Source organism: Glycine max, chromosome 1, assembly GCF_000004515.6.
Source record: "Glycine max cultivar Williams 82 chromosome 1, Glycine_max_v4.0, whole genome shotgun sequence".
Lineage (NCBI taxonomy): Eukaryota > Viridiplantae > Streptophyta > Magnoliopsida > Fabales > Fabaceae > Glycine > Glycine max.
Window position 1 is genome coordinate 3,132,511 of NC_016088.4, and position 17,497 is coordinate 3,150,007.

General features: G+C 33.3%; 2 protein-coding genes and 1 long non-coding RNA gene across 6 annotated transcripts; 2 read left to right on the forward strand and 1 right to left on the reverse strand.

Annotated features, from left to right (window-relative positions):
• Window positions 1-962: 962 nt before the first annotated feature.
• Window positions 963-5,641, forward strand: LOC100791550 (BOI-related E3 ubiquitin-protein ligase 1). 4 transcript variants are annotated; one of them, XM_026126994.2, is made up of 5 exons: window positions 963-1,210; window positions 1,888-2,235; window positions 3,335-3,513; window positions 4,192-4,550; window positions 4,989-5,641. In XM_026126994.2, the coding sequence occupies exons 3-5, from the start codon at window positions 3,408-3,410 to the stop codon at window positions 5,535-5,537; spliced, it is 1,014 nt and encodes a 337-aa protein (XP_025982779.1). In that variant the 5' UTR covers window positions 963-1,210; window positions 1,888-2,235; window positions 3,335-3,407; the 3' UTR covers window positions 5,538-5,641. The 4 variants fall into 4 exon arrangements, with proteins under 4 accessions (XP_025982779.1, XP_006573033.1, XP_006573035.1 ...); XM_006572970.4 differs by having other exon boundaries at window positions 964-1,210; window positions 1,888-2,288; XM_006572972.4 differs by having other exon boundaries at window positions 964-1,210; window positions 2,024-2,288.
• A 1,548-nt stretch (window positions 5,642-7,189) lies between these two features.
• LOC100793485 (eukaryotic translation initiation factor 3 subunit I) lies at window positions 7,190-10,513 on the forward strand. The gene is made up of 8 exons (XM_003517657.5): window positions 7,190-7,599; window positions 7,686-7,901; window positions 8,197-8,324; window positions 8,411-8,530; window positions 8,641-8,730; window positions 9,091-9,177; window positions 9,280-9,359; window positions 10,283-10,513. Exons 1-8 carry the CDS (start codon window positions 7,416-7,418, stop codon window positions 10,356-10,358), a joined length of 981 nt encoding a protein of 326 aa, XP_003517705.1. The 5' UTR covers window positions 7,190-7,415; the 3' UTR covers window positions 10,359-10,513.
• Window positions 10,514-10,910: 397 nt separating this feature from the next.
• On the reverse strand, window positions 10,911-13,719 carry LOC106796857 (uncharacterized). The gene is made up of 2 exons (XR_001386066.3): window positions 12,177-13,719; window positions 10,911-11,907 (listed from the first exon to the last, which is right to left on the reverse strand). It is a non-coding gene; the product is annotated as an uncharacterized lncRNA (long non-coding RNA).
• Window positions 13,720-17,497: the final 3,778 nt, after the last annotated feature.

Consider the following 17,497-nt stretch of genomic DNA (forward strand, 5'->3'; position numbering starts at 1 on the left):
AATTTTTCAATTTTAGAAAATACCAATTTATTGTAACATTATATTATTTTCCGATTATTGTCAGTCTTGTTATCTGTTTTCCTTCTGTTATAAATAATTAATAATAATTGGTTCAATCTAAATTTTTGTGAATACAACAAGCGTCCATTTTTTCATGACATATGGACCTGCAAACTTTATGATAATAAAGAAAAAGAAAAGGACAAAATTTTGGACACAGAGGAATTCGAATAGAGATTTATATACTGAAATAAGCTTCGCTTAAGCAAGAAAGAAACTCCCCTACTTAACTTTTTTTAAGCTGCTTATTTTTTAGTTTTACACTTGTTAAATAAGCTACTTATAATTTTAAGAAAAATTATATAAGATTGTTTGGTCCTAGCCTCTCTTTTTAAGGAAAAAATAAGCCACAAAAAAGCTGTACCAAACACACTCTAACAATATTAAGAATTTTTTTACTCTAACAAAAAAGCTGTACCAAGCACACTCTATCAATACTTAAAAAAATATTTAAAAATAATAAATAATTTAATGTTATTGTTAACAATATGTTATACTCTGATTTTTAATATAAATGTAACATAATTTTCAATAAAAATTATATTTATTAATTTCTTATGAGCTTAACTAGTGTTGTTGTAAGACTTATGCTTTTTTCAAAAGAAGAAAGACTTATAACATTTCATTAATTTGTAAAACATGTTTAAAATCCAAGTAGTTATTGTGAGAGTGAGACCCACGTTTAAAATCCATCCAACAAAATAGACAACAAATGTGTGTGTAAAATCTATATTTTATCTGAATAATTAAAAATTAAAGATAAATATACATCATTTTTAAGTATTTACGTAATCTTTACCAATTTTTAATTTTAACCATGCTCGTATAAAATCTATATTAAAAATATATTTTTATGTTCTGACCACCATAGAAAATTCCACAAATTAATAATAGTTGTGTGTCTCTCTCTTATGCAACACCCACTCCTTCTTCATATATTCTATTCATAACTCATCATTCATTCATCCTTCATCTTCCATCATCCATCATCCATCATCCATCCACTTTCCTCAATCTTCCATTCCAGATCTCTCACCTTCTTCTTCCTCCTTTGTGCCACCTTTTTGTTCCATGGTTGTTTTTGTGCCTGTATCAGCTTGATCTTTTTTGTTTTTTGTTTTCCCTGTTGTAAAGCATTTCAATCTCAAAGGTATGTACTGGGTTCTTGTTTGAATTGTTCTTCCTTCTTGTCATGCCACAAAGTTTTTGACTTTATTGGTAGTGGATTGCGTTGCAGTTTTCCATTTCCTCCTCTTGTGACCATCAAAACACATGTCCCTGAACATCAAGATAGCTTTTTGTTGTCATGTTCTGTTCTGTATCTCAGCATTTAATTAGTTTTATTAATCTGAGTGAAATTTTTGAGTGCTTTCATATTTACAAATTTATATATCACTTAAGAATTAAGATCTTCATCTTGTTATTTTGCATACATGTTAGTTTTGATTACTCATTTTGTCTTGGTGATTCGTTAGATGCGATCAAATTTTAATGAACATTCGTCAGATTTATTTGGGAAGTCTATGGCTTCCATTTCCATGCATCACTGCTTACAAAAAAAAAATTAAAAATGGGAAAAAGAATAGATATACCCATTTATGGAGATTCTATATATTTTCTTTGCCAATTTTCAAATTATTCAACTGATTTAGGCAAAACTCAATCATTTTTTTCTGGGGAAATCATTATACCATTTTATTACTTCTATTTTTATTTTATTTTATCTTTATTAAAATTAGTTATATAACTAGTGCTGCACTTGCCCAAATATGGTTCTGCATATGGCTTTCCTAGATACTTTATGTGATTGTTTAAAGAGAATATTAGGAAACAGTTCAGAGATATTGCTGTTGGAGCTCAATGTATCTTCTATGAGCGATCCATGTTTGGGGTTTAAACAAATTTTACGCTGGCTGTCGAGGGCTTAACGTAACTGTTCTCCTTTATTTGGGTTTGAGACTAGCTATGAGATTGTAGGTGGAGTGAAGATGGATGTGTGTCCACAAAAGAAAGGACAAGATACAAAATGATAGTATCAAGGAGATATTGGCATGACAGTTATTGAGGAAAAGAAGATAGAAACTCAATTAAGGTGATTTGGGCACGTGCAAAGAAGTCCACTTGAGGCATCAAGGAGGAGAGTAGATGACACGGTTTTTAGCCTTTTGTGAAGTGGTAAAGAGAGATCTAAAAGGACATTGGACAAAATTATTGAAAGGGATTTCATGGTGAATAATATACTTGATAATATGGTTTTTAATTAAGCCCAATGATATTGTGTGATCCATGTAGCCGGCCTCACTTAGTGGGATAAGGCTATTATTGTTGTTGATACTGATAGTCAATATATCATTTTGTTTTAACTCTAAAACTTATTATTTGAAACCCAGCATTTGGCTTCCTAGGATTGTTTGCATTCTTATGAGAGCATGTATACTAAACATATGTAAGTAAAGATACACATAATCAGCATTTAACCTCGATATTGCTTCTCAAGACTTCACTAGGGGAGTGTTTTGCCTTACTTTTTTTAACTTCTTAAGAGCAGAAGCTCTTTTATTTCTCAGTTTGGCCTTTTCTTCATTAAACAAGCTAACTTAATTGAGCTACTTTAAAATTGTGTTTGGACAAATTTCTCCTTCCAAGGAGAAGAAAACCCCAAGAAAAGCTTGAGAAGGATATGGTTAATTGTACTTATCTTTACTACAAATCATGTCTTTTGGTATTACTGAACTTGCAAATAATTGCTTTGGAACTTTAGTTTCTAATCATAAGAAGTATATGGTTAGTTTTAAAAACAGCTTCCTCCCATGTGCTACCTGAATTTTCCTTTGTATTTATCAGAATATTTTATCTAGATATTACTGAAAGTTAATATTCATTTTTTCAGCTTCAAATATTTGATTTTACCTCATCTTCACTAAATGCTGCACAATTAGCCTTTGTTTCTATCTAAACATTAGTTTATAAATATTTGCAACTCAACCTTGAGATGGAATTTGTCTATTTTCATCTTTTTGTTTGAACATGTACACTAAACTACTTGACAACTAGGAGACAAAGAAATATTTACCAAGAACCATCACAGTCCTCTTCCATCCTCTTCCAAAGCCAACTTATAAGTATACTTCATTAGACCATCAACCCCCCAACCCTTACAAACCAAATAGTTCAAAGTATTGTACTGATGTGGTTTTTGGTGCTGTAATGTTTGATGTTAGCTTTTCATTATTCAAAGTTGATGCTGAGTTCTTTCTTTCCCCTTTTTTTGCAGATAACTATTGGCAGCTTCATTAGTATCTTTTAAGGCTACATACTTGAGCTAGGCAATCACATTTCCTTGGATAATGTTGGGAGGCAACAATGGAAATCGCTTGCTTCCTGTTTTCTTGGACGAAACTCAATTTCGGCATCAAACTAATGTGTCAAATCAGTTGCAGTTGTTTGGAAATTGTGAGTTTACTCCTTCCTTTTCTCATGTAACAATAAATCTTTTCACTGTATCATTTGAATGTGGTGGTTAAACAGGGTATCTCTGTTTTGTTGAACTTATGCTTTTGACGTGTATTTTTTCTGGTTTAAGATTTGTACTCAATTGCTACTTTCCTCCATGCTGTACTTTCAACAATTTTATTCTCTAGCTCCTGCTGCTATAGGCATGATTATGGCATCTCCTTTCCTTTTTTGAATAGGGATGGTAACGTGTTATGAAGTTGTCTTGGTTATTGCATGTATGCATGTTTTGTTAGTGTGCATTGCTTGTTGTGCCACCTAATTTTTTTTGTGTACCCACTTATCCTGCATTCTTTCTCACATGTTTTGATTTTGAAATATAAGAGTGGTAATGGTCCTTGACAGGGAATTTGTTTTGATTGTAACTAGGGGTGGTTTTCTTTACTTGAATCTTGTACTGTGTCTGAGCAACAAGTTACTGATTCTGTATACTTTTTGTTGGTAGGGCTGAAATTCTTATTAAATTTAGAAGTTATTACATATTTGTTTCACATTATCATTTTATGCAGTTCCTTAAGTAACCATGTAAAGTAATTTGTATGTCCTTAATAGCTTTAGTATTTTCATCTCTAGTTTTTACCTTATCACTGAATGATAGACATGCAATATCTATTGCAGTACAAGCTGGATGTAGTGTTGACCCAGTTAATTACTTTGGAAATGAGCATATCAGCTCCATGATTCAGCCTAATAAACAAAGCAAGGAAATGGAAGATATATCGAAACAAAGGCTTCAGATTTCCTTAAACTACAATGTTCATCAAGATGATGCTGATCAATTAGCAAGTATTCCAAATCCTAACCCTGTGTCAACAGGATTGAGGCTTTCATATGATGATGATGAGCGTAACTCATCTGTTACTTCTGCAAGTGGCAGCATGTCTGCCACACCGTCTATCATATTGTCTTTTGGTGACAATATCAGAACTGAGCTTGATAGGCAGCAAGAAGAGTTGGACCAGTATGTTAAACTTCAGGTAATATATGAAGATTGCTATCTGTTTTTTCATTTTGTGGTGATGTTTGTGGGAGGTCTTCTTGGTACAAATGATTTATGTTCAAAATATTTCTGTTCATTAGAAAGGTATAAAGGACTGGCCTGTGGCTTAATCCAATAGGAAAGTGGGGGAAAATACTAATATATTATTGCAGTCATTTTGGGTAGAATTTTCTGGTTATGTTTGTCCAGTCATTACCTAATTCATTAGGAGTTGCTCTTTTGAATTTATCTGAAATGTTCTAATCTTTGAGTAAGGGTGATGATGGTATTGTAATGGAAAAGTTTTAAATGATTGTTTTTTCTATTGCACAAAGCTATAAGAACCAGAAATTCTACTTCAACTACAGAGTTATCAATTTTGTAATTCGTGATTCATACTTTTCTGAAATGTTATTACAATTATTTTTATACACAGAAGGAACAACTGTCAAAGGGAGTGAGAGACATGAAGCAAAAGCACGTGGCAGCTCTCCTTACCTCCATTGAGAAAGGTATTAACACAAAGCTTAAGGAAAAAGACGTGGAGATAGAAAACATGAACCGAAAAAACAGGGAGCTGGCAGAAAGAATTAAGCAGGTGGCTGTTGAAGCACAAAGCTGGCATTACAGAGCAAAGTATAATGAGTCAGTTGTCAATACTTTAAGGAACAACCTTCAGCAGGCAATCTCACAAGGAGCTGAACAAGGGAAGGAAGGGTTTGGAGAGAGTGAGGTTGATGATGATGCCTCATATATAGATCCTAATAACTTCCTGAACATTCCGGCCGCACCTATAAACTCTACTCACAAGAGCTACCAAGATATGGAGAATCTGACCTGCAGAGCATGCAAGACAAAGACTGTTTCCATGTTGTTGATGCCTTGTAGGCACCTGTGCTTGTGTAAGGATTGTGAGGGATTTATCAATGTTTGCCCTGTATGCCAATTGATAAAAACTGCTAGTGTTGAGGTATATCTGTCTTAACTTACAATATTTAAAACAAGAACAGGATATAAGTCACAGTTTTCTTTGTGTGATTTATCCGCCTGAGTTCTTAATGATCAAGTCAAAATGATTTTTCTCTATAATAAAAATCGACTATATCTAAGGATATTATTTGTCCTTTTTCTCAGTGAACTTTACCTGAATGATGGCATTCATATTATTACTATCATGATGAAATAGAGAAATTGGGGAATATAATGATGCCTTGACATTATGAAATGGAATTTGTATTTTAAGTACAGATTTTTATTTCATATTGACAAATAGGATTAGCTTTGTTTCTAAATTATTTGGATGAACTATCTCCTACCTAATTGTATGACCGTTGACCTGATTTTCACCAACTTATATGTTGCCCTCCCTTACGCCATTGCATTCCTTGCGGCTTAAACATTAAGAACATATTCCATGGCTCCAACTGCACTTTTTTTAATCGAATAAAATGCTTTAAAAGGGTATTAGGAAAATTATTTTAGATAATCAAGAGTCTAATAAAGAATTATGATCCGGTTGCCTCTCTACTGTGACATTTATTTTAAGCATTTTTTTTTATTATTGAACTTGTTAGCATATCAGTTGTGAATATGAGAACACTCGGTTTAAGCCTTTGCCTTTTCTTTTTCTTTCTAAAAAAACTCGTGTTCACATGGATGTAAGCAAAACCAGGTGAGACTAAAAGAACATAAAAACATTACTAAGCTAAGATAACATCAAAATTACTACAAATGGTTTTTTTGTTAAATTTCTTGGATCTATTGGATTCTCCTCCTCCTATTATATGTACCTAATTTTCAGTTGTTCCTTAACAAAGGGTTTACCTATATAAATAGGAATTAACAAAATCCACTGTTGTAATTCTTTTGTTTCAGAGAAGCTCATTTCTCTGTAATTTTGATGCCCTAAAAGGGGGTGTAGGCTGAGGAAGGATGAGTTGATGATGGTACATGACATACTTATTGAAGGTCACGTGATGGACTTAAGTGAATAGATTAGAATTATCAAATTATATTATAATGAAAATTAGTGTAACTCTTATAAAATTAGTTTATAATATTCAATTACAACTTGTTATATGGTCCAATTGATGCTAGTATTTTAGTCTCCATTTGTTTTTGCATGACAGAGTTGAAAATGAGTAAAAAAAAGAGGTAAGACCTCCACTTATACTATACTTTAATTCAAAATTTTTATCTTGATTTACTTTTATTCATTTTCATTCCAGTATATCAAACACACTATAAAGTTTTAAGCATTGCATAGAATAATTTATATAACTAAAATTTGTAATTTTATAGTAAATAAATATTTCTAAATATATAAATTATACTATAATTCAAATCTTAATAAATAAATTGTTAAAATATAATTATATTTTAGATTTATTTTATAATAAATAACTTATGTTGTGATACATATTTTTTTTAATTATTAATAATTTATATTCAAGTTAAAATTAAAGATTTTAAAAATATACATCGGAAGAGATAATAAATTATTAAATTAAATAGTTCATTAAAAGTATAACGTAATATATTATATGCATGTCATGAATATATTTGAAATTTTTTTACGATTATATATATATATATATATATATATATATATATATATATATATATATATATATATATATGTTTCATTCGTTAAACCTTTGTGCTTCCTGCGTTCCTGTGAACAGCGGAAGAATACACCGCCACACGCTGCAGGCCCTTTACCTTGTGCTTCCTGCGTTCCTGTGAGAACCCACGTTCTCTAACGCGCTTCTCCTTCAAAGTTCAAATTCCTATACATTTGCGTAATCGCTTCTCAAATCTCAACAAAAGTATTCCCAAAAAACCCTAATTATTATTATTAAACATGAGGCCGATTCTGATGAAAGGCCACGAGAGGCCACTGACGTTCCTCAAGTACAACAGGGACGGCGATCTCCTTTTCTCCTGCGCCAAGGACCACAACCCCACCGTCTGGTTCGCCGACAACGGCGAACGCCTCGGCACCTACCGCGGCCACAACGGCGCCGTTTGGTGCTGCGACGTCTCAAGCAAGCTCTTCATCACTGTTTTCAATTCATCTTTTTAATAATATTGATACTGATAGTAATTAATTTGGATTCTGATGCTGCTTCAGGAGATTCGGGTCGGCTCATAACGGGAAGTGCGGATCAGACCGCCAAGCTATGGAACGTGCAGACCGGTCAGCAGTTGTTCACCTTCAATTTCGATTCCCCGGCGAGGTCCGTGGATTTCGCGGTCGGCGATAAGCTTGCCGTTATAACCACTGATCCCTTTATGGAATTGCCCTCTGCAATCCATGTCAAACGCATTGCTAACGATCCTGCTGAACGTAAGTTCCTTTTTTCCTTACTGGTCTAGGTCTTGTTTGGATAAATTTCTCATTAAACGTTTACTAGAAGAATAAATAGCTTATGCACAAGTCAAAATTGGTTTTTGGGAGAATTTAAGTGAGACAGTTTTGATAAATTAGCTAATGAGAGAAATTTTCTTTATTTTAGCTTCTCTTGGAAGTGCTTATTGAGGAGTTTACCCGAACAAGACTTTTCTTCGTTACAACTGCTAGCTATTGCTATTGCTATTTCTATCGCTAAGGTTAATGCAATGTTAATGGTTTGGTTTCTCAGAGACTGGGGAATCTGTGCTTCTCATTAAGGGTCCTCAGGGAAGAATAAATAGGGCTATTTGGGGACCTCTCAACAGAACCATTATTAGTGCCGGTGAAGATGCTGTTATTCGTATTTGGGATTCTGAGGTGATTTCACTTCCTTCCTGCCTGACCCTCTTCTTTCTTTCCATTACATTTTGCTTTGCTAACACTTTTACTTAATTTGTTTGCAGACGGGAAAACTGCTTAAAGAGTCAGACAAGGAATCTGGCCATAAAAAGACCGTGACATCACTTGCTAAGTCTGCGGATGGTTCGCATTTCCTTACTGGCTCCCTTGACAAGTCTGCTAGGGTATGAACTTTTTGTTTCCCTGATTTCTTTTTCCGTTAATTCTCATGTTTGTCTTTTCTTCATGACTTGATTTTATTCTCCTAATATTTTTTGTTTAAATTTTTATTTAGCTTTGGGATACTAGAACATTGACTCTTATCAAGACATATGTCACAGAACGGCCGGTCAATGCAGTTGCAATGTCACCTCTACTTGATCATGTATGTATCTGTGTGTTGTAAATTAGTTAACCTTGTGTTGTGATATTCTTGTCATTTATCTATGCAAGTAATTTTTCTTCTGCTTTATTTGATTGAGGTCTTTATCCTTGAAATCGGCATCCTATAATTTTGGGAACCTGGTTAAATATATTTTCAACACCTTTCTTTCTTGCTAGAGATTTATTCCACATAGACCACAATCATGATTCTTGTTCATTGTCAATGCCCTAATTTATAAAATAAATGCACATCCAAAATATTTCATCATTGATAGTACCCTATGAACATCTTTGACCTTATATTTTTTATTTGGTCATATGTTCCTTGTATGATTTTCTGAATTCCGTGTCCTGTGTGTAGGTGGTACTTGGAGGTGGTCAGGATGCATCAGCTGTTACTACTACTGATCATCGTGCTGGCAAATTTGAAGCCAAATTCTATGACAAGGTAAGTTTTTTTTTTTTTTCCTTTACTATGTTTAGTTCTCTAATGATATGTAACATCTACTTATTTTGCTTTTTATTTCATATTTGTTATTCATTTGATTAGATTCTTCAAGAAGAAATTGGGGGTGTAAAAGGGCATTTTGGACCAATTAATGCATTGGCTTTTAACCCTGATGGAAAAAGGTATATTCTGTGTTCTTCAACTCCCTTTTATATTTTATCATGACATACTTTTATTCTTTGAAACCTTCTGTTGTTTGATTTGTTGGAGAAATTGACAACCATGATTTTGTTAAAGTTAAACCTTCTATTTTGTATAACAAACACGAACTGTTTTTTCACACAACTGTTAAAAATCTCAATATCTGGTGTTTACTACGCATAGTTGTCCAATATGTACGGTATAAATATAAACGCCTCTCTGTTATACTAGGTGGGATTGACTACATTGATCAATCAAAACCTGGATTTTGTATAATTGTTGATATATGTGTAATGCATAAATTTCAACATTTGGTTATGCAGATCAATATTTACGTGAAATTTAACCTTGAATGAAGATCCCTATAGTTAAATATAGTAGTTATGGTGATAGATGTAGGAAGAATGCATAATAACATGACATGAACTGGTTCTGATTTGTTCTTTGATTGTGAACGGATGAAATTATTAATATTCCATTTCTGTTGCCTAATAATTTATTTCATTATTTGCCCTTCAAATTAGGTGGAACTTTTAAATTTATGCTTCTAGATGTACTTGTTCTTTGTATTATATAACTGTATTACTGTAATTGCCTTGAGCTTGAAGAGAAAATTCCTGACAAATTCCAACATTAGCTTTCTAGAGGTCGATCAATGTAGTAAATTGAAAATTTTATGACTTGTAATTTCAAATCATGTTGCAAATGTGGCTCTCCATTTGATTTCTGTGACATTTGGTTGTTTTTTTTCTTTCAATTATGTGCATCAAAATATTTAATAGTTTAGAGTCTTGACTCACCACTGCACTTCAGTGATACAGCTTTCTTAATGGTCTCGTTTAATAACTGTCAGACTGTTTCTTTTACTTCTATACTGGTCTCTCATATTCTTCTTCTTGTGTAGTTTTTCAAGTGGAGGTGAAGATGGTTATGTACGGTTGCACCACTTTGACCCAGATTATTTCAACATCAAAATATAGTGCCGGATGGTTTGTGGTTAGCATTAGGTGTGGTTCCTAGAAGTTAACTTTTAATTTCTTTCACCTAATGTTTTTGTAATGCCGATTTGATTTCAAAATGCTGTTATATTGGTAATATGGAAGAATTTAATGAATGAAATTATGCATTTTTAGTTTATGTTGTATTAACATTATCAATTTTGGTTGGAGTGGAACTCTCAATTGAGGATTCTTTTTCTTCGCAAGTCACATGATAGTGATAAGATTAAAAATTTGACATCTATATGGACTAAAGCGCTTCACCTTTTTGACAGGCTTTCACTCAGATGAGATGTGTAAAATTTTGCCCCACTTCCCAATGATCGTCGCTGGGTTCATTTTGATTCTAGAATACTTAATTTGATCCTCTAATTATTTTAAAGTATTCAATTAGGTCTTGATATTTAAAAAAATTCAATTAGGTCCTCTAATTTTAAAAATTATCTCAATTAAGTTCTTCCCGTCCAATTGAGACAACGCTGTTAGAATTATAAATTTTGTCGGTTTTTTTTTTCTTAGGTAAAGGATGCAATATTAGCAAGAAAATGGTTTGGCCAACGGCCTTACATCATCATTCATAAGAACCAAATCTAGGAGGAACATCCTCAATTCTAACTAACTCATAGCTAAGACCTTTAGAAGGCCTCCTGCTCCAAGTTGAGAAAAGTTGTTGACAATTCAATTTAAAAATAACCCTGGAGAAAAGAAGTTGCTGAGATAGCTCAATGGTCCAACAGAAAGCCAACGATTATGGTATCTAAAAATCACCCCAAGGTTGGTCCCGTTTCCCTCCAGGATTGAGGCATCCATATTAGCTTTGATGAACCCCTAAGACGGCTTCTCCCACTTATAAACACCTATATTGTAACTGGATAAACTATCGGTTGCAATACTCACTTATTCAGGGAACTGCCATGTTCAGAGGGAGCCAGATTGGAAATCTCTTTTTGTTGAAGTCCCATTCATTCCTCCCTTTCCAAATGGCCTAAAGCAAATCACAAATTCTGGCCATAGCACTCGGGTCAAGCCTCTGCAAGTTACCTTAAAACCAATCAACAAAAGCATAGTCATCATCTTACACTAAAAAAATGTCACTAAGGGGAAAAGCAAACCAAGTTCTTCTCACAAAAGAGGAGAGCATGGACCACAATTTCAGGTGTCTCTCCACACCTCAAACAGATATGATAAACTTGGAGTTTTAGATTGGACATCACCGGGAGGATGTCTTTGCAAGCCCTCCACACAAAATTCAGGACGACTGTAATCTTTCACAACTTGTGCCATAAATCACCATGAATGGAGCTGGGAGAAGGGACTCCTGTAGAGGATCTTTTGAGCTCAACATGGTATCCAAACTTCACAGAAAAAAGACCATCGTTGAGTGTTTCCACATCAGTTTATTTTGTTGGATTGAGAGGGAAATAGAGATAGCCAATATTTTTTAGAATTGTTATCAGGAAAAAGAGATCTAAGAATTTGTGTATCCCATTGTCTAGATTATCGATGGATCATATCAGCTACAGCTACAAACCTGACATGAGAGAGAGAGAGAGATCATTAGAAAATCTCTGTCTAGGCAAAGCAAGGACGACAGGGACCCATTTATCTTCCCAAATATGAACTGCTGAAGATACACTCAAAGGTTGAGCTTATACTACCCCAAGTAGTGGTAGTTTTTAATCACCAATATATTTGTAAGCATTATTTCAGACATAGGTTTTTTGGAAAAATAAAGAAAGAAATTTTTGTTAACAAAGAAGACTCAAGCACAAGATGTGCTTCAGTTTCAGTACACAGTACCATTTTCAGAATGTGATTATCATTATTCCTCTATGTCACACATCATGCATCACCATATTCACGCAATTCAATTTGGAATAAGATTAAAAGCATTCCTCTTCTCTTCATGCCTCTATTGGTCTGAGAAAAAAGCACAAAAGAATTGGAAGAAGATAAAAGTTTTAATCTCTCTTTTTCCGTCAAATTGAGAGAAAAAAGAGATAAACTTTCACTTTCTTGTCTTGAAATTGGAAGAAGAAAAAGAAGTTTGCAACACAAAACACCTCTTCACCAAAGGCACTGCTCTAACATCGAGCATCGAAATAAGTGTCCACCAGTATTCGATTTGCCGCCACAATACGCAGTTTAGCCATTACCTTGAACAACTCAATCACAACCTCTGGGGAGAAGAAATCGTTGATGTTTTGTGCCAATCGTTGATGCTTAGGATGCTGCATCGGTTTTTGGCTAGCGGGATCGTTGGCACGTTTAGCAAACCGGATCCCCAGTGCACCAAATCCCACCAAACCATATATGTTTGTGTTTTTGTTGTTATTGTTGGTGGTTGTGATGGTTTTCTCAGTGGCTGCAATTGGGTGGTTGGAGAAAAAGAAAGAGGAGTGAAACAAAAAAGTGAAGGTTTTTAATTGCTACTATTTCTTAAAACTTAATTTTTAAATTATATTTACTTTATTTTAATTTTTAATTAAAGTGACGGTTAAAAATTATCACTATTCATAAATTTCACAGAAAGGACTAGAGAAAGGACTAGATTGATGCATTTTTTAAAAAATAATAGGACCTGATTGAAGTTTTTTAAAATGTGAGGACCTAATTGAACACTTTAGTATAATGGGAGGATTGTTAATAATATTTGGCAAGTGAAGCAAATTGTACAAATAGCATAAAATGGAAAGTCCAAGTATCATTTTCCTAAAGAATTGAAATATCAAACACTTATTCACAATTTGTCAACTAAGGCTAAAGAATAAAGAATAAGGTTTATAATGATGATTTTGATTGGAAATTAACACTAATTAATAGAGATTTTAGCAACACACAATTAAGGACAAAATGTTGAAGAAAAACATTTAGGAATTTTATCAAACATGTGGTATGCAGTAAAAATGGATAGCACTTAATATGATTAATGTTGCCGGGTTTGGACATCATGAAACATTATTCTTCATGCACAATGAACACAAAGCAATTATGAAACCCAACTCATACACTCATTTCAATATATCTCAATGCACACAATTCATCAATCTCTAATCCCTTAGAAGATTGAGATCAAATTCCCCATTAAACCCCCAATCCCTTAGGTGACATTAATAAAGGAATTTACTATAAACCCAAGCATTAATAGAGAGATCATTGAATCTAAACACATTCCTAAGTCTAAATCCAACGATTGCTTTACTTCAAATCTAGAGTAAAAAAGAGTTTTCCAACCACATTTCAACTCATAAACATGAAAACGGGTGATAAAACCATTAATTAAGAAAATAAACATAGAAGTAGAGAAGCATCAAGCAATAGATTAAAATGAGGTTAGAGTTAGGGTTTTACAAGGAAAGCATGAGTGGGTCTCACTAGATCCAACCCCAACAACTAAGGAATTAGCTACTCCTAGCCATGAAAAGGAAGAAAATCCATGTAGAAATGAAGAAGCCATAAAAGAGCACAAATGTCACTGTCGTAGCTTTTATGCAGAGAATGGACTTAAAAAACGTGAATAATGAAAAGTTGCAAAAAAAAGTACAAAGAAATCCTTAAATAGGTGACAACTCATAAGTGACGTGCTAAGTGCAACAACTACTTCTGTGCTAATCGTAGTTCCTAAAAATGACTTCTTTATGTTCCAGATTACTGTGCTAAGCACAAGAGTAATCGTGCTAAGTGCCCAACGTGAGATCAAATCTTCACCAAAAGCATTATCAGGTAATCCAGTGCTAAGCTCAATTCCATTTAGGCTAAGTGCAACTCCCAAAACTTCTCACTCCTTTTCTGCACTTTTTTTCCTACAAAACAAGGCCAAAACTTAATAAAAATTTATTTCACAAGTAAAAAGCAACAATCTAAACTAAAGTTCCTATTACTAACAAACTTAAGGCCTGGCAAGGATTAAAAGTAAGAGAAAAGTAAACTTCTAGACATGAAAACACACACGATGAACAAGTAAACCCATTCCTTAATTGATTGAACAACTATGCACAACTCAAAAAGTAAAGCATTGGAACCAATTCAAATGAGCAAGACTTTCGCATGTCCCATGGTACAAAAGAGTACAAGGTATCTCTATGATGCAAGGACAAGCTAGAGATTAATACAGGTGACAATGACCCTTAATGAACACAACCAAGGAATCCTAACATCTCACAAGGAAAACTGTGTATCCCTCATCACTCAAGTGTATCAAGATAGTGTATCACTCGAATTCATCTCTAACTTCATACAGACAAACTTTGATGTTCTTCTCAAATAATTCACAGAAATTCACACATGCCTCATAAGTTCTTTATTTGGGTTGTAATGGGGCAAGGCTACAATTTTTTTATTTCTAGATATTGTTCAAAACCAAAGGGGAGAAACAGAAATCAAAATATGCATTTGAATCAAGATGCTTCAATTAAGAACCCCCTTTTCCTTCCTTTTCTTTAATTCCTTAGCCCAAATCTACAAACCAAGAACTTTACACCCTTTTATTTGTGTACAACCCTATTTTTTTTCTTTTCATTTTTTTTACTTCAATCTTTTTTTCTTCAATTTTGCATTTTTTTTTACATGTGTATGTACATACTATGTATAACCACTCTTTTTCATTTCTTTCCAACTTCCCTTTCCACAAGTCACAACTCTCCTAAACTTGCTTCAAGCATCATAATTCAAACAACACTTTTCTAACACCTAAGGCATAGGTTTCAAACATGGTTTTTCTTATTAAGCTCATGGGGTTGCGAATCAACAATGAATTTTTTTCTTTCAGCTCAAAAGTTTAAGCAAAGGAAAATTGTTCAAGTTGGCTTTATGGCTTAAGTGGATAAAACAAAAACAAAAGTGCCTTGATCATCTTAATTCATGAATCCAAACCAAGTGAATGGTGAGAATCAATCAAAATCAACCACACTTCTCCTAACACAACTGTCATTCCACACTACAAATTTGCAAAAAGGCTCAAAGGCTCAAATTCATTAACCACGCATGCAATCACCTGCACTAAAGTTCTACCAAAAACTCAAATGCATTTTGAAACATATTCAATCAAATTCATCAACTTGCATTCCAACACTTAACTCATTCATCCAATCCATCAAAAGTGAAATAGTGCTCAATCAACATCACAAACATAGACACTAGATAATCATATTCAAACATCATAGTCTACACTAAAGAGTCTACGGAAAATTTAAAAGCAGAATTTAAACACAAAATTGAAAAACATAATTGATATTGGCACATCAAATGGCAAAGCAACAACTTCATCATCAAGCTTCCTTATTAGGGACCTTCTCTTCAGCTAAACAAAACTGCAACCAGGAACAAGATCTAACAAATAAGAACCCAACAAAAGAAAGAAAAAGAAAGCAAATAGAAAGGGGAAAAGAAAAACAATAATTGACAAAGAAGAAATATTTACAACACTAAAACATGTGCAAAAAAATGAAAAACCAAAGAGAGAGTACATTAGAATTGAAGAAACCAAAGACAAAATTAGAATCAATGTGCTAAACCTAAAACTTTTGCGCCAAGTAGAGGGTGCAAAGCACAAACTAAGTTGTGCTAAACGCAAAACTTTCGAGACTTAGAAAAAAATAGTGAAAAACAATTGGCAAGCTCAAAATAAAGTGTGATAGGTATACAGACCCCTGGAAAACAAGTGACAAGCTCAAAATAAGTGTGCTAAGCACAAAAAGCCCCTAAAGTGAACCAAAAGATCACAAATTCATGCTAATATCACAAATGTGCTTAAGACTAAGATTGCCCAAAGCACTTAGAAATGGACCAAATTGAGTATCAAGCCAATAAATTAGCAACAAGGGGCTAATGGCACCAGTTCAACTCCACCCTGTGCTTTTACTTCTTGCACCCCCAAAGACTTGAATGGACACAAATATCCCTACACCACCACCAGCCCCCTCTTCTCTGATGCGGGCACCATCAGCAAACGCCTCTAATGGCACCATACTTGACTGGGACCCTATTTTGGAAAGAACTTTTTGAAATGCACTAATTTTTTTACACTTTCAAAAAGGTCTTTTTGGAATTATAAAAAATATACTTCCAAAAAGGGTTTTATGAAAGTATAAAAACATGCTTTCTGATAGGCTTTTCCATAATTATGCAAACATACTTTTGAAAAAGATTCTCCATAAGTATAAAAAAAATTAGTGTCTTTTGGAATGACCTTTCCAAAAGTATATTTATATACTTTCATAAAAGCCTTTGCAAAAGACTATTTTTTTTACACTTACAAAAAGACTTTTTTGGAAATATAGTTGCATAATTAATTAAATGTATTTCTAAAAGTATAAAAAATTAGTGACTTTCATATGAGTATTTTTGGAACAAGACTGTGTTCTACACCTCTCTTTGGTCTTTGACTCCATCGACGCCTCTTTCCCTACATTAGAGTTGTCAACCACGGTGTTGGCTAGGGGTGTTTGTGTGTAATGATGGTGTTAGGTGAAATGGGTTTATTTATTAGCCCATCAAAATAAATATAAAAAAATCAAATTAATAAGAAATAGCATGGAGCCCATCAAAATAAATAAAGAATCAAAATATTAAGAAATATCAAAGACGTTGGACACTATTGTTGAGGTGAAGTATCCATTTTAATCAAACTGGGATGTTTTGTAAGGCGAGTTCTAGGTTGGGGGAGGGGAACAAATCCTACACCGTGGTAAACAAATCTGGTCCTTAGGATATAATCTTTTCTCGAGATATGTGTGGATTATAGTAGGCATGCTCACACTGGAACAAACTAAAAAAAAAGAATATTAAATGATGTTTGATTTGAGTATTTTTTTGTCAGAAAATAAGAATAAAAATATGTTTACTTAAAAATTTTAAAAATATTGTTTTGAAAACATTTTGAAAATCAGGTCCAAAATCAACGTTTTCAATCTTTTTTGAAAAAGTGAAAACGCAATTATTCCTTTAAATACATTCTTTTTAATACATATTTTATAAATCTTAAAAATTTAAAAATATTTTTTTTCTGAAAATAGAAAATGAAAAAAAAAAACAAACACTCAAACCAAGCTTCACGTTAGAATGCATCATTTTCGTTTTTCCTTTGTCTTCTACGTTGTTTAGCTGACACCCTTCATGTTCAA

Bases quoted from the DNA above. Each gene is read 5' to 3' on its own strand.
- LOC100791550 (XM_026126994.2), top strand. From the start codon at position 3,408: ATGTTGGGAGGCAACAATGGAAATCGCTTGCTTCCTGTTTTCTTGGAC. The intron at 3,514-4,191 runs GTGAGTTTACTC...TATCTATTGCAG, and splicing joins GTTGCAGTTGTTTGGAAATT to TACAAGCTGGATGTAGTGTT. The intron at 4,551-4,988 runs GTAATATATGAA...TTTTATACACAG, and splicing joins ACCAGTATGTTAAACTTCAG to AAGGAACAACTGTCAAAGGG.
- LOC100793485 (XM_003517657.5), top strand. From the start codon at position 7,416: ATGAGGCCGATTCTGATGAAAGGCCACGAGAGGCCACTGACGTTCCTC. The intron at 8,531-8,640 runs GTATGAACTTTT...ATTTTTATTTAG, and splicing joins CCCTTGACAAGTCTGCTAGG to CTTTGGGATACTAGAACATT. The intron at 8,731-9,090 runs GTATGTATCTGT...TCCTGTGTGTAG, and splicing joins TGTCACCTCTACTTGATCAT to GTGGTACTTGGAGGTGGTCA.